The sequence below is a fragment of the Haemorhous mexicanus genome, chromosome 13 (assembly GCF_027477595.1).
Source record: "Haemorhous mexicanus isolate bHaeMex1 chromosome 13, bHaeMex1.pri, whole genome shotgun sequence".
Taxonomy (NCBI): Eukaryota; Metazoa; Chordata; class Aves; order Passeriformes; family Fringillidae; genus Haemorhous; species Haemorhous mexicanus.
The window spans coordinates 2,769,701-2,790,928 of NC_082353.1; the positions used below are offsets into that span (position 1 = coordinate 2,769,701).

Here is a 21,228-nt window from a genome sequence, read left to right on the forward strand (position 1 = left end):
ATTGCTATTTTAGTCAGACACTGGGGTTACTGCACCACACTTGCAGCTTTTTAAACCCTGGCTAATAAATCATGTCAGCTTTTCATTACCTAATGTGTCTTTACAGTGCTTTGAAAATCTGAAGTGTCAGGCAGACATCCCATTTGAACTTTCTGAGGTGAGCCAGTACAGGAACCTTGCAGAACACTGTGATGAGAGATGATGTGGTGCTGAGGGTGAGGAGTGAGGAGATGAACAGAATCAGGATGGACTTTATGCATCTGAAGTCCATGCTACTGTTATTCCTATCACCAATACTCCTAAAAAAAATAAATTTAGCAACCCTCATGTAAGTGTGTATGTGCAGTTGCACAACAGTAGTGCAACGTTTACTGCTTCATCAGCTTCCCTCCTGAGTTGTGCTCCTCAGAGCTCATCCTCCTCACAGCTTCCTGCATCCTGCCTAAACCTTCTTTTTCCACTGGAAAAGGGCAACCTCATCCAAACCAGATTTGGGAGTGGTTCCTGGTGCATGCTGTCCCCCAAACTCTGGCAAGGTAATTCTTGGCCTGATCCACAAACAGGCTGATGAGAGCTGGACAAACAGCCAAATGAGAGAGCCTTGGCCAGAGGCTGGACACTGCCAGGCTGGCTTCCTTTGCTACTGTCGAGTGCAGTCACTGAGCTGCTTCTTTGGTGTTTCCCAGATTCCTGTTGTTCTTTTCCACCATGTCGTGGACTGATGGTTGCAACCCAGATTTGGCAGCCCTTATCAGATCTGTCTCATAGTAGAGCAGGGATAAAGGTGCATGGTCAGAACATTCAGTAGCAGAGAAATTATTTTTAAAAAGTCTTTAGATTCTAAATAGCAGAGTCCTGCTGTGCCTTGGTACTCACTGGTAAATGAATGCAGCATGTGTGTCAGAAGAAGAGCACAAGAGAACTAGTGAGACAGGAGGCAAGCAGAAATGTGTGTGTGACACTGAAGGCACTTGGACACCAGTGCACTCCAGAGCTGGGGAGGTCCCAGGCTGAAGGTTTTTCTTATATTTCTCTCAGTAAAAGAATCCAGTGAAAGTGAACTTTGCCAAGTCTTTGTGCATTATTGCTGAGTGTATTCATAACAGCAGAACTTACAATTTTGAGTTCACTGCTCTTTAGCTCTTTTCCTTTTTCACTTCTTCTTCTTTTCTTTTCTTGTTTTTCCCTTAATTTTATTTCCTTAGATCTAACTGGCTAAAACCGTGCTGTGGGAGACGAGCAGCTGTGTGGCAGGTATTTTTGCTCAGTGCAAGTCTCAACAGTTTCCTGGTAGCCTGTGTAGTATTGGTGGTGATTCTTCTGACTCTGGAACTCCTAATAGATATAAAGCTTCTCCAGTGTGAGTAGGAGGATTTTTTTTTTATTTTGATTTTGATTTTTTAAATTTTTTTTTAATTTGATGAAATAAAGGGTTAACTTGCTGGGAGGTTTTTGAAGGGGGAGGACGTTGGGAATGTTTTTTCCCTACCATTTAAATGATTACTAGGCTAGGTAAGAAATGTGTTCTTGTGGAATCCTGGTATCGTGAAGTCAGTCTCTTCTTTATTATTCTGACCAAAGCTAGGTCAAATAACAATTTCAGTACAGGACAAATTTTCAAAGAATACAAGCAGAGTGTACATGCAGAGATTCACATGTGTTGTCATTAGTACTTGAAAAGCTCTGTCCTTTACAGGCATCTTACATGTGCACAGGAGAAAAATCTGTGCATCATTAATCTCTGATACCCACCACATGTGGAGAGATAAAAGTGATGAACATAGAAAAATAAATAGGGTACTTGGTGTTAACCTCTTATTAATTGCTTCTGCTTGAAATTACAGCCTTCTAGTTTGTAATGCACTGAAATGAGACAGACTTTCATTCTACTTTGCTAACACACTGTGAGTCAAATCATGGCTTAAATGGAGTTTTGCTTTATCTGAATTCACTCTACACAGGTTCCACAATGGACATTTTAATGCTGCTGTTTTGCTTCTTAGTTCATCTTCCCCCCTCTATTCTCCTTTTCCTCCATTGCACCCCTTTTTTTTTCTTTTTTTTTCTCTTTTTCATTTATGATATGAAGTTGACATGACCACAGACACCACCAACACTTTGCTCTAAGCTGAATGCTGAGGAGCAGCCTCTGGTATCTCCATGCAATCTCAGATGTTTTGAAATGGGTTCAGACAGTCCCATAAATGCAAGGGTACACAGCACGAAGGAGTGCCTGGTGTCTCCTGTGGCAGCTTTAAACTGAGCAAACCAAATTTTTATTCTGTTGAGGTCCTTTTACTGTTGCAATTTGTCAATTGATCATAGTGGCATAAAGATTCAGGTGCTGCAGTTGTAGTGAGATGACTTTAAGGGACTTCATTGGTAGTTGCAGCCATTTCTTAAACTCTGTGAGATGAATGGGAATGGCTGTGTGTCATTCCCTGCCGGTGCTCCCCATTTCCACCCATCTGTCCATGCTGCACACCCTGTTCAGGGCATGGCCACTCCTTTACAGCTGTTACTTTCTCTGCTCGCTGGTCACTCACCATTTTTGGATGAGGAAGCCCAAGATTTGGACAAGTCTGCCACTTTGAAAAAAGTCAGGAATGCGAATTGTGGGTATAAGGCCTTAAGGAAGAAGCTTTCAACAAGGCTTATTGAGGTGTCACATCTTTCTGTTTTTGTAGAGATTTTTCACTTCCTGTAAAGACAAAGGGTTTTAATGACTTGATTTCTCTGAGTTGTAACAGTTTTGGTTGCTCTCCTCTGGAAGCAGCCATTTTCTCACCATTTATTTTCTGAAGAACCTTCTGAGGAAAGCTTTACTTTCGGAATCATTGCTCCCCTGTGTGTCTGGTGCATATGACAGTGCTGAAGGCTCTGCAGCTTACACCTTGTGCGTGACCTGCAGGTGTTGAGCCAGGTGACTTCACTGTTCAGAGGTGGCCCCTGCCACCAGGATGGATTTTCTCAGGTCCATTCCACTTGTGTTACTACTTTACATTTTAACTAATGAACTTGCCTTGAGGCTCTTGGCCTTGGCCGAGTTTGAATACCTTCTATCTTGTTTTAAATCAGATAAAGGCTGTCTCAGTGAGCCTGGTCTAAGTATTCCAGTTGTGCCTTGTAAGGGATGTGTGTCGTTTACACTGAGGTTTTGAAAAGCCATTAGCCCGTAACTATGTTTCTCAAAAATGTAATTACAGTTTTAAAGGGTTCCTTATTCTTTATAAACCAAGGAGTTCATTAGGATACCTTACAGCACATCACTGCCAATTCTGTCCTTAATAACAACTGCTAGTCCATGCTATAGACTGTAATTACTTAGGAAGTATTAAAGTAATTAGGAAGTAAATAGGAAGTATTACTTTATTAAAAGAAATCCAAACCCACCTACTGGAAAAAAAAAACCACAATAAAAGAAACCTGGTGTTTTCTTTGGCTGTGACATTTTTAGAGTATAGCTTTTCTCTCCTGCTTTCAGTGCAGTCTTTGGTTGCACTTCTCCCACGCACAAAGCTAGTGGTTTCACAGGTTGACACCACATTTACAAACTGTAGGGCACACCTGTGAAAAGATCAGAGACCTTTTAGGGTATTTTAGCACAAAGGGTGTTCATACCAGAATTAGAAAGCCCAGAAAGCAAGGGACATACAATATGTGTTTTGTTTTAGGTCTCTGTTCTGTAATCAGGTTTTTTAAGTCTGTCTTCAAAGCTTCTCACATGCAATTACAAAATTGTGATGTTCTGCAAAAGCAGAAGTAGATGAGTATTAACTCACTTGCACTTTTTAAAAATTAAAATTTTTAAAAATACTTTTTAAAAATTTAAAAAAAAAATCTTATGGCAGGTTCCAGTGCGTCAGGAATACAGACCATGCTATCCATTCCTGATCTTCAGCAGTGTTGGGGAAATGATGGTTCTGCAGTCAGCTGCAGCAGGTGCATGTGCAGGAGGCAGCAGCCCTTCCTGAGGGGCCGTGCTTCCGGGCCGTGCCCAGGCCGTGCCCAGGCTGTGCCCTGCGGAGCCCAGGCCGTTCCCCGGCTGTGCCCTGGCCGTGCCCAGGCCGTTCCCCGGCTGTTCCCAGGCCGTTCCCCGGCCGTGCCCAGGCTGTTCCCCGGCCGTGCCCAGGCTGTTCCCCGGCCGTGCCCAGGCCGTTCCCCGGCCGTGCCCAGGCTGTGCCCTGCGGAGCCCAGGCTGTTCCCCGGCCGTGCCCAGGCTGTTCCCCGGCTGTTCCCAGGCCGTGCCCTGCGGAGCCCAGGCTGTTCCCCGGCTGTTCCCAGGCCGTGCCCTGCCGAGCCCAGGCCGTTCCCCGGCCGAGCCCAGGCCGTTCCCCGGCCGTGCCCAGGCCGTGCCCTGCGGAGCCGTGCAGGGGAAACGCCCCTGGGCTGCAGCAGAGCCTCAGCAGCGCGGGGTCAGGGCTTGCCCGAACCAGCAGCATCACACACACACGGCCCTGCAGTGTCATCTGCCAGGAAATCAGGAACGGCATCGGCTGAGAGCAAGACGTGCTGCTGCTCCGAGCTCCTGCAGGCTCGCTCGGGGCTTGTCAGGAGCAGTGTTCCCCCCAGGTTCGTGGTTGCTGAATGTTTCTGTGTCGCCAGGGGGCAGCTGGAGCCTTGTGTGTCAGTCGAGCCCTGCTGCAAAAACTGCATCCGAAGGGTTTCCCGTTCTTCAGGCTGCCCGATAGACACAGTGCCTTAGGAAACTTTATTCTATTATATTCTGCCGATTTGATTCACCTTTAAGTAGTTCCTCTGCTGCAGCACTGTAAATGTTCTCATCCAGCCCCAAAAGAGCTTCAGCAGTGGGGGTTCCAGTGGCAGGGCATACTCAGTTTTATTTGTATCCTGATTTCTACATCCTTTCCCTCTCCCTCCCATATTAATCGATTCTGATTTTAAAATAAAATTCTTCATTTAGTATGTGCCCGGTGTGTTCTTGGGAGATCGTTAAGTCTGCTGCAGCCCTGCACCTCTGTGCACACAGCCACTGCTTGCCTTACACAGTCATCCCCTGACACTGCAAGGCTGCACAGACTGCTCTGGTCTGTCTGCTGTGGAGGTGCTAGTCTCACGAATACCCTGCAGGAAGGAGAGAGTGTTTGCTCTGCATTCCCTTAGCCCAAACTTGGGAGCATGTGGGAGCAGGAATCACTAGCAGTTCAGTTAGAGGATCCTGTCAGCCTTCTTTATTTTTCTGTCAGCATGAAGTGTATTTTGAAGCCCGTTTTGAGGATTAGTTTTTAAGCACCTGTTCCTGATAAATACTGATCATCTGACATGAATTGTCAAAGATTGAACACAAGGGATAATGGGAGGATAGCAGAGCATTCTGTTTCCTTACTGAGTCCTAGATCTGGATTTTTAGGTACACAGAAATTAGTCACACATCTTGTACTAAAGCAGCGTTGGGTGAGAACTTGAAGCAGTGGCAGAGCATCAAAGACCTGAGCTGTTTCTGCCATTGCTAACCAACAGCAGGATCTGTTAAAGCTCCAGGGAAGAGCTGCTAACATGGTGAATGAAGGTGAGCAGCTGGCAGGGCTGGAGTTCCATGTCCATTGCATCCCATCCTCTTTCTGGTACTTCATTGCAAAATGTGAGAAAGCAAGCGTTACCATATGTAACTTGTGGCAGTACTAATTATGCTAAACCTAAGTTGCACTCTGCTGCTATAATGACCCTTCGTTGTATTATGTTAATTGCAGTTTCAAGTGCTTCCCAGTTTGCAGGAGTAATTCACTGGATCAGCCTAGTCATCCTCTCTGTTTTCTTTTCAGAGGTATGTATAACCAAAGTCTTTCACCACATTATGTTGTCACTGGAATTAGCAAGAGTCTTACAGGAGTTTGACTGCAGATAACGTAGCACAGTGTATTTTAAGGAAAAAACCAAGCAATAGTGTACTGTGGCTGCTTCTGCTTAGCAAACTAAAAAGTGTTATTTAGATTAGCACTGTATGCCAGCTGCTCAGAATGGGTAAGGAAACATGGAAGGAAAGATACTGCCTTAAAAATTATAATTGGTAAGCTGCAGAAAGAAATAATTATCTCTGAATCTCCAGGCACTGGACAGGATGGTTTGATCCATTTATCATCAGTGTCACTGGGTATAAAGTATAGGATTTAGATGAAGATGTGTTCTTCAAGAATAAAGATCCATGTGAGTTTTGTACAGAAAGATATGTTTTGAGAATGGAGTTATCTCCTCTCACAATTTATTAAGGTAGTTTATATATTCCAGGTTGCTGCATGTAGACCTAGTCAGAGAATGAAACTAATGGTGAATTTCTTTGCCAAATTGTGTATGAATGTAAGCACTGGGAAAGGTTCTAGTCATGATGTAACAATTGACCAAATTGGGATAATCTGCCTTTCTGAGCTTTCAGCTTATTTCCAGAAAAAAAATCATTGGTATTGTGACATTTAGACTGCTTCTGAAATATTCCAAAATGCTTTTCTTGCTATTTTTCAGGTTTTAATATGTTACTTGTCACACTGACAAGTTTTATGTTTATTAATTGGAAGACAGCTTGGACTTAAAATATTTTTTTAGATTCCACAGGAGAAAATATAATCCAGAGAGGTTTGTTAATGATTTCATTCTGTAGAAAGTTTAGATAGTTACTAGGTGAAGGTTACAAAAAAACTAATAATCAAAAAACAAAGCTATGATATCTGCAAATGATTTAATGGATCACTTGTGTTGAATTCATACTTATGATATATGATTGGTAATTTCCATGGTGCTCCTAATGAGAAACATTTACATGTGTCATTTTGTATTTCTCAGCAGGGATTTTTAGCTGGTGCTGTCAGGGGGGGCTTTCTGGAAGGGTTGTGTGGTGCAGGCAGGGGTGTCACACTGCTCTGCATAACAGCCTTCTGCTGCCCTGACACAGATGGCTCCTGTTACTGGCCCCATCCTTTGACAGTGCTGCTGGGCTGGAGGTTACATGGAGGATGACTGAAAATAATCTCTAAACAATCTAAAGAACTTGCCTTTCCTTTGTGAATTATCCTAATTCCCAAAGGCTCAGGTTTGCTAGATGATGTCCATTCCCTTTAAAGAAATGCTTTCCTCTCCCCTCCAGAATCTTTCCTCAGTGGGGATTAGTACCCTGGAGCTCTCTGCAATCCTGAACTTCCCAATAGGATCAGCTTGGAGCTGCTGCTAGCAGCATGGCAGCACAGCCACATTCACCTGAGCCCTTTGCTTTCTGCAGCTGCTTTCACCAAAAGCCTCTCCTGGGCTCAGTGTCCTGCTGCTGCAGTGCAGTCTGCAGTGCTGGTGTCACTCCCTGCACCAGCAGCACCTGGGGCAGTGTCTTCTCCTGTGTCCCTCCGTGAGAGCACAGCTGCTCCTGGGCTGTTGTGGCACTGCAGACACACCCCAGGGCCAGGGCTCATCTGGCTCAGGGAAGGAACTGGTTCTTTCAGTTCTCCTGGGACAGGGTACCCTCCAAAGTGCTTGAACTTGTTCAGAAGTGTTTTTCAGGAAAAGTGTAGCAGAAGTGTTTCACAGAGCCCAAACAGTTTCCCTGACTCACCATCCTCATTTTGGATCTGCATTGGCTTTTGTCTCTTTATTAGATGTTTGGAACTACTTTGTCTACATGTTGTTCTCATTTATTATAAACTTATCACTCACTTCATTATCTACTTCTGTCTTCCAAGGTAGCTTCCTTCAGCTGTTTGATTATGGTTTGAATTCGGATCAAAGAAAGATGAGGCCACAAGACAGCCATGTGAGATGCACAGACCAGGGTAGATTTTTGGATATGGGTTCATTTGGCAGCTCAGAGATAGAGGTGGCTCCACAGAGCAGCTGGATGTGCTTCAGAGAACACCACCTAGGAAAGAATTCAGGGGTACCTTTCCTGCTGGGTTTGCTGGGGTTGGTCTTATGCCAGGTTGATTTCATACTGAATTGTGTCTTAAGAGAGACAAAACAGAGGGTATAATATTCTGTCATCCAAATAGTTTTTTTCCAAGAGGTTACAAAATACTGCAAAAACTGCAAATGGCTTTTTTCGCCCCTACATTTTATTTTTTTTTTTTCCTTTGGTCCCTTTAGGGTTTTTTTCCCCCTTTGATTCCCATACCATGAGTCAGCTGGTTTTGGGATCATTTGTTGAGATGATCATATGTTACAGTGAGTGGTTGTTCGTGCCAGGATGATATTCCAGAGATCAGCAGGTTTAATTAGTTTACCTGGGTACAACAGGCAGCTGCTGAGGATTGATGAGTCCTTCAGTCATTGTTTTTTGACTCAAAGCAAGGATTCAAGGTTTCTGGTGTTAAAAAAGGTGGTTTCCATAGCAAGTACCCTGTTATAAGTTTGAATGTTTAGTGTTTATTCTGTAATTTGGTTCCCATTGGTTGTAAATACGGGTATACAATTCTTGAGGAAGATCTCAACAAAGTTGTCAAATACTTGTTAAGACCCATAAAACTTTCAGCACAAAATCTGAATGTTTTAAAAGAATACAACTGGTTAAAGGTGGTGCTCTCAAAGCATTGCAAGTAATTGCAGTGCAATTGAAGGTAAACAGCCACTGGCTTTCTGCTTGGTTAAAATGAGGGGGCTAAACATGCCAGCAGCTGGCAAATGCCACCAGACCAGCTGCCAGCAGAGCTGAGTAGCTGCTTTCACAGCATCTTCCTGCTTTCCTTAGGCTTGTCTTACAGCCACAAGCCTTAAAGGTACTTTGTTCATTTTATACTGTCACTGTCTGTGACATTCCAGCATGAAAATCATAATCAAGTGAAGTGCATATCAGCTTTGTTTGCTTTTTTCCAAGTAGTTGAACAGGATTTCCTAGTGGTTTGTCTCTGTTTGCACACATCACTGTGATTTGTGTGTGCACCAAATGTTACCCAGACATTAAGACAGAAGAGGAGAGAGAGGCACTGGGGCTAATCCCAGTATGAGCAGCAGGGCAAGGCCTGAGTTGTACCCTCTCCAGAGGTCAGACTCAGCCTTGGTGTTGTTGGTTGAGAAAAGCAGATGGGGGATGTCTCAGTTTAGGTAAGTGGATTGAAGTCTGCTCTGAGCAGTTCTATCCCATTGCCACAATTGCTGGTTCTGTGGCTCTTGTTCAGCTCTGCTTTTCCCCTGGGACTGATGAGACTGTGCAAGAGTGGAGTTCCTGCTCTGTGTGCTGCAGCCAGCCCAGCACTCAGGCATTCTGCTGAAGGGAAGCACCTGAAGGTTTCCCTGGGAGGAACCTAGTTTGTGTACTCAGGCAGTTGCAGCTTTCTTCTGGCATCTGTGGCCAAGAAGTGAGCTCTCAAATTTAGTAGAGTGAGTCTGGGCTCCCAGCTGATAAACAATCTGTTTCATTAGCTGTGGCTTACAGGAGGAAAAACTCCAAGGCTTTCCTCATCCTGTATTTTTAAAGGAAGTGTTCATAGTAACCTGCCACTTTTCTGCTTGTTAATAGCAACCCCTGAAAGAAATAAAACCTCCAAAGAGAGACTCTGCTGTTAAGGTTCTGTTAAAAAAGAAAAACATCCTAAGTGGCAAAACTAAGTAAAAATGTTTTTCCCTTAAAAAACACATAATTTATATTAGAGAAACTCAGCTGTGTTACTTTTGTTGTATTATTTGTGAGCTTCAAAGAGCTGAGTGGGAAGATAATAATCTCCCATTAATCTTCTGTAAGCTGTGGTTTCTCTTCTGTGTGTTTGCTTTTATTCCATGTACATACAACTTTTCTCATGGTGGATAAATTCACTTCATTGCTGTAAGTTTTGTTTTCTAAATGGAGTGAGTAGTGGGGTCTATGAACAAAGATACAGATTTTATATATTAATATGATTTATAAAGGTAAATTTAGGTTTCTTTCTTTGCTAATGTGTATGAAATTAATTTTAATATACTGGGAAATTTCTTTGCTAAGCAATTTTCCGGCCTCACAAAGAAGTAGTTACCATGGAAAGTGGTCCCATAAAGTTCTGGGAATCTTGCTGGACATCTGCCTGAATGCCAGTCTGCCCATTTCATTTCCAGTAATATCCCTGACTCACAGAGAGCTCTGTCAGTGCCTCATCTGTGCTTTCATCTCCTGATAGAGGCAGTGCAGCACGTTCTACCCCCCATGTGTCAGAGAGAAGTGTCAGTGCTTGTGTGACCATGCCCAGAGGGAGCTCGTGCTGCAGGGCTGCCTAAGCCCAGTTCCCTGGCCACTCTGCAGCTGTGGTGCAGTCTCTGGTGAGCCATTCCCATGCCTGAAAAGCCCTTTCAAATCTAGACAGAATTGTCAGTTGAAAACTCATTGGTTTTCCCTGTATGCTAAGAATTCAGATTGTGAGAGTATTGGGAGAACACAAGAAGAAATAGAAGTGCAGAGGTTGTGCAAAGGTGCCTTTGGGTATGTGATGTCCTGGTAGGACTGGTGAGGGAGAAGACAGTGTTTGTGTCTGTTCCTGGCTCCAGGCTTTGGCAGGGAATGCTTTCTGTGGCACCACGAGCTGATGGAGCCCAGCAGTTCCAGAGCAGGACGTGGGGTTGGGTTCTGCTGGGCAGTGGGGCTGTGGTTCCAGTGCCTTGGTTGAAGAGGAGCTGTGTGAGGAGGGTGCCTGTGCCCTGGAAACAGAAGGATGTGCTTGTTTGCATGTGCCAGCACCTTCCTCTGGGCTCTGCTGGCCTGGGGACAGCGTGTGCCAGCCCAGCTCATGCAGTAGCTCAGTACAGGTACCCCAGGGGATGGCCAAGGGGGATTCTGCTAAGGACTGCATGACCTGAGGCCTCTGGGAGTGACCCAGGTGAGAGGGGCTATAAATTACAGATTGGGTACAAGGTGTTCTGTTCAATGAATACTTGGTCTTATGAGATATGTGTAAAAGGCAAAAGCTTAATTTGCAGAGTTTCTGGAGCCTCTGTGACGGGGGATGGAAGGGAAGGAGGCAGGAAGGAAGGACAGGCAGACATCCCTTCCAGCCACCTCCATCCTGTCTCTCCTGCCCAAGCTGTGCCCCATCATGGAATGCAGAGGTGCTCTCCTCTCTCCTTTCCTGGTGCTGCTGGGCCAGGGTCCCATCCTGTGCTCCCTCCTGCTGACTTCACCCTACAGAGGGATTGGTGCAGTGACTCACTGAGCAGTAAATTGTATATTAACTGTGCAAGCAGAAAAGTGCTTAAAATTACTTCATGTGCCGTGCAGTCAGCTGGCAAATGCAGATTGGGGGAGTTCACTCAGCTGGCTCAGCAAAAGACTTGGCCGAGGTTCCCTGCAAAATTAGAGAGAACCTGCAGCATCTAAACCTCACTGCAGACAGTTAATGTTGTGCTAACAATTGTGTGTAACCAGGAGACTTTTGTCAGTTTTGAAATTGGATTTCTCTCTGAAAAATGATCTAAAATTTTATCTGGGTTTACTTTAGCTTAAAGAAATTAACACAACTGTTCAGTCATTTGTCTTTTATTAGTGCACATTAATAAATTAGCTTTAGCAGAAGAAAAATGTATTTTTGATAGAACTAAAAAATGTATGTGTTAAGGACTTTCAAATTAAAACGCTTCCAGTCAAAAAACATTAAAGCTTTCTTTTTCAAGTACAAAAAAGTCCAATCTGGCAGTACTTTCCTTTAACAGGAAAGTGCTCACACTGATACTTGATGTTTTTTTCAAATCTGTATTCAAAAATGCAGAATGTCTGTGGTGTAATGCAAAGCTGTTTTTGTGTATTTGCTTTGTGCCTGCACATCAGTAGGAAACAGCAGTGCTACTCCATTTTTTCCCTTTTTCTTGTAGATTTTTGTACTTAAAAATGGTAGAATTGTGACTAACATTGGTTTTGTCTGTGATGACTGTTTTACAGTTGCAGTTCTCTTCTAATTCATATGCATCTTTCAGTTTGGTCCTTGAACAGTAGGTAGGAAGTTTTCTGATTTCTGTCTCTGTGTTTTTTCAGATTTTGCTACAGGTCCTCATTTTTAGAGTTCTGTACTGGGACAGTATACAGTTAAATGCAATATGTATGTATTTGCATAAAACATATTTTTGATTCCTTTGCAAAAAGTACTGAAATGTTATATATAAGAAATACCAATGCTTTCATTTGCTGTCAAAGCATTTATTATACTAAGCAATCAAGGAGGTGGCCAGTAAATCCAAATTTCTCTGGTTCCACCTTTTCTGGGTGAGAGCTGTGGCAGCAGCAGTGGGTGTTCTCTCTGCCCTGGGCACGCAGAGGCACAGTGGGCACAGCCAGGGCTGCTCTGGAGCTGTGCTGGCCCAGGGGTGGCCAGGCTGGGCTCACTCGGGGCACCAAGGGCAGCCTGCCTTTCCTTGCTCCTGGCTCTTCAGTGGGGATGGGTGTTAGAGTGACAGTGCTAGTGCACAGCTGGAAGAGCTTCCATGCAGAATAAATGTTTTCTAAGCTTACCCCCAGCTGTGCCCAGCTGGTTCTGAAGGCTGCACCTCTGGGATGGGAGGAGCTGGCTTACCCCCCCCTTACACTCACCTTCCTGCAGTGTCTGCTCGAGCTGAGAGCCAAGGTGCTGATCATCTGGCCATGTTGTGCTGGACACCAGCACCCAATCCTGCACTAAATGTCTGCCAAGTAGACTTCAGTCACTGCTGGCTTGTGCTGATTCACAGCAGCAGCGTGGCAATGAAAACATTTGTGTTGGCTTCCAGCCCTTGGAACTGCTCTCACCCATTAAGGTGGCAGTAGCACAGTCTGATTGAAATGCTGCAGTCAGGAATTAAAAGGCAGGAAGGAAAATACCTTTTTACATTCCCTCACCAGCCCGATGTTAAATCATGTTTAGGGTTGTCAGGCAGTGTTTGTGTTTCTTTGTGCAGATATGCCTCATTTCAGTGAAAATACCTTTGGGCACACCTGGCCAAAGGAAGGAAGACTTGCACCCTCAGTTTCTGTGAGGTTAAGTGCTCAGCCATCCTGTGTTAGTTGCTTGTTGACCTGGCACTTTTTAAGTGCTGCCCAAGCAGAGCAGAGCCTGAGCTGTGCTCTCAGCAGGTGGCTGTAGGAGAGGTGGTGCCCTAGGAAGGCTCTGCCTGTCCTCATGGGTTTGCCAGGGCTGCCTGCTGTGGAACCTGCCTGGGCCCCAGGTCACTGGTACAGCTGAACTGGCGGGCTCACAGGTCAGTTGTACTCCAGCTTTTTGTGCAGCTCCTGGGTGGGGAGTGAGGGAGGTGCTGGCAGAGAAGCTGGGGTGCTTTTCCTGGTGTAATTCAGCTTGGGAGCTGAGCTGTGGCTGCAGGAGTGCCTTGGCTGCTCAGCAGTACATGTGCTTACACCTTGTCCCTGTGGCAGATCACATTGTGCTGGCCAGTTTGGGGTCATTAAGGGACTTGAGCCCCTGATGTTGTGCATCTCTTCCTCCACACAATAAATAAACCTTGAGGTTTATTTATTGTGTGGAGGAAGAGATGCACAACAAAACCTTGAGGTTTATTTATAGGTTATTATGGAGAGAGCCTTACTCCCATGCTGCATTTGTCAAGTGCTTTGGAAGTACAGTGTTTTTAGGAGTACAGACTGGCAGCATTGGTGGATCTTGCTGTCTCTGTAGAGTATCATCATTTTTGGAGAGGAAAGAGGATGCTGCATTTTGTCTTCTGGCTCGTGCCTCCCCTTCTCAGCCAGCCTTGGACTGTGCCTCTGCACCCCCCATTTCTGAGGTGTTGGCTGCTTCACTTTCCTGCTCCTTGGTGCTGTGGGGCTGGGCTCTGGTTGCACCATCTGCCCTACAGCAGCAGTGTCCCCCTGGGCAGTGCTGTTGACCAGTCTTGCAGTGCCAGGAGAATGGAGCACAGTCATCCCAGCCAGCTGGGGCACTTGGGCTCCTGGGGGTTGGCAGAGCCACACACAGGAGCACTGCTGAACAATTCTGTGTTGTTCTGCAGTCAGGTACTGCTGGTGTGTTTGGCATCAGTTCAGAGCTGCTTGGGATTTAAGGTTGTATTTGTAGTGAAGAGGAGATGCATCTATTCATCAGAGTCACTTTTTTCTGCACAGCTCTGGGCATGGCCAGCCCCTGACATGTAGGCCTGCTGAGCACTAATTATGCTGCTCTTCAATGGAGAAAGCAGCATTTTGGTGGCCCTTGTAGGGCTCCAGCTGCACACTCCTCATGTCTGTCAAAATGTGACCTGTTGTTGTTGGCAGGAAACATCCCTACCAATTGGACTTTTATGTCAGTTCTATATCAATTGCCAGTTGACTGATGGATTTTTTTTTTATTGTATCTTCTGAAAGCCAAATTAAAAATTGGGAAAGGTGCCATTGGACTTTTAATAGGAATTCACCATTGGTTCATTCTGTGTTTTTTCTTTATTCCTCTTTTTTTAGCTGTTGAGGCTACTTATTGCTGTTTTGCTTCATAGAGAGATAGATCACAGAGATATTTTTCTCCCTTATCCCATGACTTTCTGGGATCTTACAATAAAGCAACTGCCTTCAGCTGCAGTGAAGAGCATCTGCTCCTCAGGCTGATGGAATGTCAGTGCCTTTGGGCATCAGGACAGGACAGGGCCTCTCCTCTTAGAAAATCAGTAAGCACAGGCATATCAAAGATGGCCAGAAAACAGAATTTTCCCCCATTCTGACTGAAGGAGTCCCATGGTGGATCTTATATAGGCTTGGGTCAGGAGGCTGGGGAGGGTGGGTTATCCAAATCACACAAATCTGAAAGCAGAATTTTAGGAAGATGGAAAGACGGATGAGCATTTGAACTTGGAACTTGTATTTGGAGGTTTTGCTAAGTCAATATACTGCTTGGGAAGCAATGTCTGCTTTTTAAATATAGAAGTTTAGCCATTTCTAGAACCTGATTATTATTTAGAAGAAATGTATAACTCTTAAATAAGACAATAATTTATTCCCTAAATAGGTAAAGGACTAAATGTTTATCTAAGACTGCAATAACATTCATAATCTTTTTCCCCCTGATCTGTTTTACTAGACTATTTTGAGGATTGTGGTCCTTGGCATATGGGATTACATTGAAAACAAAATAGAGGTAAGCTCTCTCTCTTGGTACTGTTTTCCAGGCAGCCCCAGTAAGACCATGAAGAACTGCTTTAGATGGCTTTGTTATTAACCTGCTGCAGTGCAATGTCTTTTAAGGCAGATAAATACACTCATTCTTGTCATTATGTGCATATCAATAGCTGAGTGCTGCAGTCCCTTTTTCTGTGAGAGACCCAGAAGATTGCAGTATTTGAAAATATTTTATGAACGGAGGGATTTTGGTCTCCTTGCTCTTTGTGTTACTTTTGTTTTTAGAGCTGGGCTGGTCTGACAATACTGCTTCCCTGAAATGTAAAAATTGGCACCTGAGTTTTATATCCCCATTGCCATAATTGAGTTGAAATTAGTTGAGTTAGTTGAAAAATTGCATGTAGTTTCCTGGTAGTAAATACTAGTTTGGCAAAACCCCCATTTTTACTGTGAAATTGTTTTGATAAACACTGTAATTAGTACCTCAAAATAAAATTACCTAGAATGTATATACTCTTGTAGAGAAAGAAAAGGAAATTTGTGTGTAATAAATAATGCATAATCCCAATCTGAACAGAAATCTGGAGATCAGGAAAATTAAAAGCTCTTTCTTGATACTACCTCATAAACCACTACTGTGCAGGAAGAACCAGAAGACAATCTGGGTGTTCTTAGAGCATAATCAGTGTAGAGACTTGCATACTTTTGTAATGAAGTTGTAAACATTTTAACTTGTTTTGCTAAAAAAAAAAAATAAATGAAACTGAAATAGTTGATTCAGGGTTTCTTATTATTAAGGCTAAATGCAGCAGTTTCTAATAATTCATCTTGGTAATTTGGAATAGTGATATTTTTTATTGCCTGTGGAGTGGCTGCAGTAAGAAGTATTTCTTTTCAATACACTGAATTGTTATACACAGTTTTGAATATGTAGTTCTTGCAAAAATCTGTGCCCTGCCTCTTTATGCAAACAGTTAATGCATGGGCCTTGGCAGCAGGGGAGGGCAAACAGTTAATCCATGGGCATTTCAGCAGGGTTGAGAACGTGGTGCTGTTCTACTCTGCTGGGCCAGTGTGGGACAGACACAGCACTGCTGCCACTTGCTCTGGAGCACATTTACTGGCTCATTTCTGTCTAATGCTTTGCACAATTGCTTTTTCTGATCTAATCCCAGTGCAGCCAGTGTCACATAAATCATTCTGAGAGTCCCAGTTGTCAAACTCCTCACAAGCCTTGCTGCCCCATGGAAGTGAGAGAGGCAGCCTTTTGTCTGGGTGCACAGCCATCCCCACACGTGCTGTGCTGTGCTGTGCTGTGCTGTGCTGTGCTGTGCTGTGCTGTGCTGTGTTGTGCTGTGTTGCCAGGACATGGCCAAGAGCCATCAAGTCTCCTGGCTCTATCTTTTTCTACTTGTCTTCTTGATCTCTTCATTTAGACAGCAAGATCTATGGGCAGGGATTGCTTTTTTTTTCTCTTTTTAGATGACATTATGCCAAGTAACAGGTAATAAAAACCAGTGATGATAAAACTCTTTGGCTGTAATAACATTTAGACTATCACTTCTCCTTGGGGATTTTGGTCAGTATTTCCAAATACCTTTCTCTCCCCCCTCCCTTCCCCCACAGTTTATCTCTCCTCACCTCATAAAAAGCACTGAGGAATTCTGTTGTGCTACCCAAAAAGGATGCAGCCTTTCTGTGGCTTGGCCACCTCTCATATCCCTTTCAAGTAGGTACATAATTGCATTTCTTTTGGACAAAGAGATCCTTCCAGATTTCAAAGAGGAATGGCAGGGATGATATGATTTTAAGGAAAGGTTTGAAAAAGCTGATTTCTCTCCAGGTGTTTGATGGTGCTATCATAATCTTGTCCTTGGCACCAATGGTGGCCTCAACAGTGGCCAATGGCCCCAGCAGCCCGTGGGATGCCATCAGCCTTATCATCACTCTGAGGATATGGAGAGTGAAGAGGATCATTGATGGTGAGTGAGGGTTCAGCTTGTGATTGCAGCATCACCTGGCAGGCTGGGGAAAAGAGGTGTTAAAAATACAGAAAATTGCTTGCTACCACTGTTCCTGTCGTTGTCCTTACTCTTGCATTTTGCTGGCACTGAACAGAAGAGAGTTATGACTCCCATGGAGGAGAGCAGGTCTGGAGATCGTGGCTGTATCTTCTGCTCTCTAGGAGCCTTTATAATTTATTGGTTTGTTTTCCTGTTAGGCACCCTCCTATCCCCTGTCCTGTAAAGTAAATGTGCTTACCTGCTTTATGTCTCTTGCCACCAGTTGTCATTCCTGATTCTGCAAAAGAATTGATTCTCTGCTTTGCTGATATTTGCTGCACCCTCCTCACAGCCATACAGCCAGCTCTGTCTTGGGACTTTATTTTCTAAGTTTTTGTCAGTACATAAGTTTTATGTGGGATTCCAGGAGGATTTTTTTGCCCTGGGGGTTCCCAGGAGGAGGTGCTCTCTGCATGCTGCACATCCTGGAAATGAAGTGCACATTTGGGGTGTTTTGCACAGACCTGTGTGGGGATCTGCCAGGGGAGATGAAAAGGGCCCAGCAAGTCAAGGTTGCAGAGAGCAGAGTCTGTGGCTGGGTCTGGAAGCAAGGACTTATGTGTAGGTGACTGTGTGCTCAGCAGCTTCAGGCAGCTTAGGGAAAAGAAATAAATGAATGGTCGTTTTGCTCATGTGTGAAAATCAGAGTTAAGTTGGGTTTAAATGCCCCGGAAACTTTGGATTCAGAGTTCAGGAGAGGTCGTAGCCCTCTGATTGAAGCATAAAACAAAACTGCAGGATTTTGTGTAACTTCAGAAAACATTAATTGCAGTATGTATTGTCCAGCTTTTCTGATCAGTGTGAGTTTGCCATAGTTATGTCAGGAGCAAAATTTCTAGAGCCATTCAGAAAATATATTGAAAACTGGGCTGTAACTTGAAAAGCCATAGAAGATAAAGGCCTTTTTGTTTTGTCAAAATATCTTTCTTAGTCTGCTGTGTCCATTAAGAACTGATTTCTTACCACAAAGTCTGGGAATTAAATGGTTAGGGCTGTGGAATAGTTCTTTTCCTGAGGGAGCTGTGCTGTTCAGGTTTAGAGGGAATGGGACTGACTCTAAAGATAAAATCCTCCTACCCAGTAGTCCAGGAAATCTGTGGTCAGCCCTGGGGAAGAGCTGCACTAGCATGGAATCTGGGAAGAGCAGGCAGCATACATTTCAGTTCAGCCAGGCAGATGAAGGTCTGACCAAACAATATCTAGACCCTGCGTGTCCTATGTTAGAAATCCTTCCCTGAAAAATGTGCTCTGGTGCTGCTTCTATTGGAAGTACTCTATTTCTCTAGATGCAAGGGAAAGGGATGGTGTTCTTTGGCCTGTAAAGGTTTTCTTCCTGATAAAAAACCAAATCACAGCTGGGTTGCTTTAAGTGTTATTTGTGTTTTCCAGCCTATGTCCTTCCAGTGAAAGTGGAGATGGAGATGATGATTCAGCAATATGAGAAGGCAAAAGTTATTCAAGATGAGCAGCTGGAAAGACTCACCCAGATCTGCCAAGAACAAGGGGTAAAGTTCAGTTCTGTCTGTATTTATGCCTATCTTGTCAAACAGTTCATGTGCTTCGCTGCAGGCTGAGCTTTGAGAAGTACCACTGGGACTTGTGCTGTGGGGTGACAGCTCTCAGTGCTAAGGAAGCATTAGCTGCAGCCAGGATATTGCCAGTGTAGTGTTTGTCCAACAGCAGTCAGCTGCCTCTGCTGCTGGGCTTGTGTTTTCAGAGGTGAGGAAAACAAATGTGAGCAACAGAAAATGAATGGTTCCAGTATGTCATTTGTTAAATGAGAGCAGCTAGCTTGACATAGTGCTAACATGCAAAAGGCCTTGTTGGAGACTGCAGCTAGTATTCCTGGGAAAAGGATGTGCAGTTTAAAGAAATGAATTGCCCTGCTTTAAATGCAAGGGGCAGCTTCCCTCTAGGTCAGTCAGAGACTCCTGGCAAGCTTAGAATGTTGCTGTAGAAGCTTCTAGTTCCTGGAAGCAAGTCAAGATTTAAGACTCTTCCCAGGCCCTCAAATGTTCAGTGATTCAGTCTAGAGGTAAGGGAAGGTGAAGTTTGAAATATCTCAAGTGAATATATTTTACATGAAAAAGGTGTAAAACCACTTTTGGGGCAATGAGCCAGGAGTTTTTGCCATTTGTCTTATGCAAATGAGTTCTTGACTAACTTGCTTTAAAGTAGAAAGCAGGGATGAATGTTGAGGCTCGGGATAAGTGAGTGTTGAGGTGACCACCAGACCACAACAGGATGATTCCCCAGGTGATTTACTTCTTGTTTCAGTCAAAGGGGAACTATGAGATATAGTCCAAATAAATCCTGGAGATTTCTAGCTTCAACTACCATTCCTGGCTTGTGTCAGGTACTTTTGAAATATCAAACCATCAGTATTTAGGTCCCCAAATGAAATTTTAGCTTTAGGTCCAGATCTCCTGGATGTCAGCCTAGGTGTCTGCAATGAACTGCTGTGGTGGGGAGTTGCTTTGTCTGTGTGATGCATTAGGGAGAGCTATAGACACTGTGTCATTTCATAATGCTGCTTTTGAGTCACTCAGCCAAAGTTCTAAGCCTAAGGTTGGCTTCTGCCAAAAATGAGTAGGTGCCAGCTATGTTGTCTTGGGTGGCAAAACTGTAGTCCTCTTCATAACACCTCTGCACAGTGATACTTAGTGATTTGGGTCCTGTCAAGGTTGTGAAATTGCCAGGTAAATGGTGTACACCCCATTTTACAAGGGAGAGAAATCAGTGATTTCTTGAGTCCCAGTGCAGTATTTTGTCTGTCAGACCATATTAAATGTCTTGACAATCATAAATTGTAAAACATTTGTTTTAGGAACTTTGCTATACAGCCAGATAACACTCTGAATCTCTAAACAATTTTTGGTGATATAGTTTCATAGTCTGATCCCAGGTGGGGTTCAGGAGCAGCTCTTGCTGCTCTTCATTCTGAGCCAGGTGCTCCTGAATGTCTGACCAGAGTCACCCTAAATCTGAGCTCTGATGGTCACAACCTGCACAGCAAACAAAGAAATGCTGCACTGGGAGAGGAGTCAATCTGAGAAAACAGAGCAGGTTCTCTTGCAGCTTTCAAGTGTCATCTGCTATGGAAAAATACAGTCTGTAGAAAAATGACAGCGTGCTAAATCCCTCTCACTGGCCTGACTTGCTGCCAAACAGCTGTCTCAGCTGTATAATACCAGGTAAATGTACTAATTTGCTGCAGTGAGTAACACAGGACATTGACAGGAGTACTGCATCCTTTGTGTGTAAATTATTAGCTTCATAATTCAGTCAAGAAAAAGTTGTCAGCATTATAATATTCCCATTAACGTTGTGTACAGCATCTGATGGGCAAAATGGCTCCTAATGGTATTTAATGTCTCAGTTTCTGCCAGCTTTTTGCTTTTTCGTTTGATCATCTTTCCTGAGCTTTCCAAAGGGTTGCTGGTTCCTGGTGTTTCTGTGTGCTTGTCTGTTTTGGGGGAAGGTTTGCCTGCAGCAGTCTGGCTGTGCCCAGAGCAGAGCAGCAGCCAGGAGGGTTCCAGGCTGCCCTGGCTGTGTGGTGCCAGCTGTGCCAGGGCAGGGCTGCTGGGGCAGACTGGTCACCCTGGTTCCCTGCAGCCCAGCAGGCACTGGCTCACCCTGTGCTGCCCCTTTGTGACCACACTGGGATTAATAATTGCATTTATTCAGTAGCTACAGGTGGGGCTGAGAGCATTCCTGCTGGAAAGGTTTCCCAGCACTTCCTTTGCTGAGCTCCTGTGTTTGTTTTCTTACTGCTTTGCTGCTGCTCAGGCAATTGGGGTTAGAATTCTCAGGGTCTGGCATATTCTTGCAGATGAAATGATCCTGAAAGTTTCAAGCAAAGTATTAATTATTTCATTAGAGGAATTGGGAAAAATAGTTAGCCTGTTTTGCTTGGCATTTAAAACAAAAATAATTGGTGGCTGTTTCTCTGAGAAGTCCCATGCTGATTTGAAGCTGGTGCTTAATGCTAGGCAGACAAAACCAGGATTTCTGTTTTAAAAATTAAAAGCAGGAAAGACACAACCTCCCTTCATCTTTTTGAATTCTCTTTCTTTTGTCAGTTGTGGGTTTTTTTGACCAGTGATGGTATATCACAACTATAAAGTACATTTCCATTCCTGACTGACATTGGAGATGTACTTTTGCAAATATGTTGCTCTTTGCATG

At 44.1% G+C, this 21,228-nt stretch overlaps 1 protein-coding gene across 2 annotated transcripts in view; it reads left to right on the forward strand.

The window, feature by feature from the left end:
* TMEM266 (transmembrane protein 266) overlaps positions 1–21,228 on the forward strand; it is an 86,810-nt gene that overhangs the window by 39,367 nt on the left and 26,215 nt on the right. For both annotated transcript variants that reach the window (XM_059857883.1, XM_059857882.1), the window contains exons 5-9: positions 1,206–1,360; positions 5,712–5,785; positions 14,940–14,996; positions 16,821–16,959; positions 18,430–18,545. In XM_059857883.1, coding sequence (XP_059713866.1) covers positions 1,206–1,360; positions 5,712–5,785; positions 14,940–14,996; positions 16,821–16,959; positions 18,430–18,545 — 541 coding nt within the window. The remainder of the gene's footprint in view (positions 1–1,205; positions 1,361–5,711; positions 5,786–14,939; positions 14,997–16,820; positions 16,960–18,429; positions 18,546–21,228) is intronic.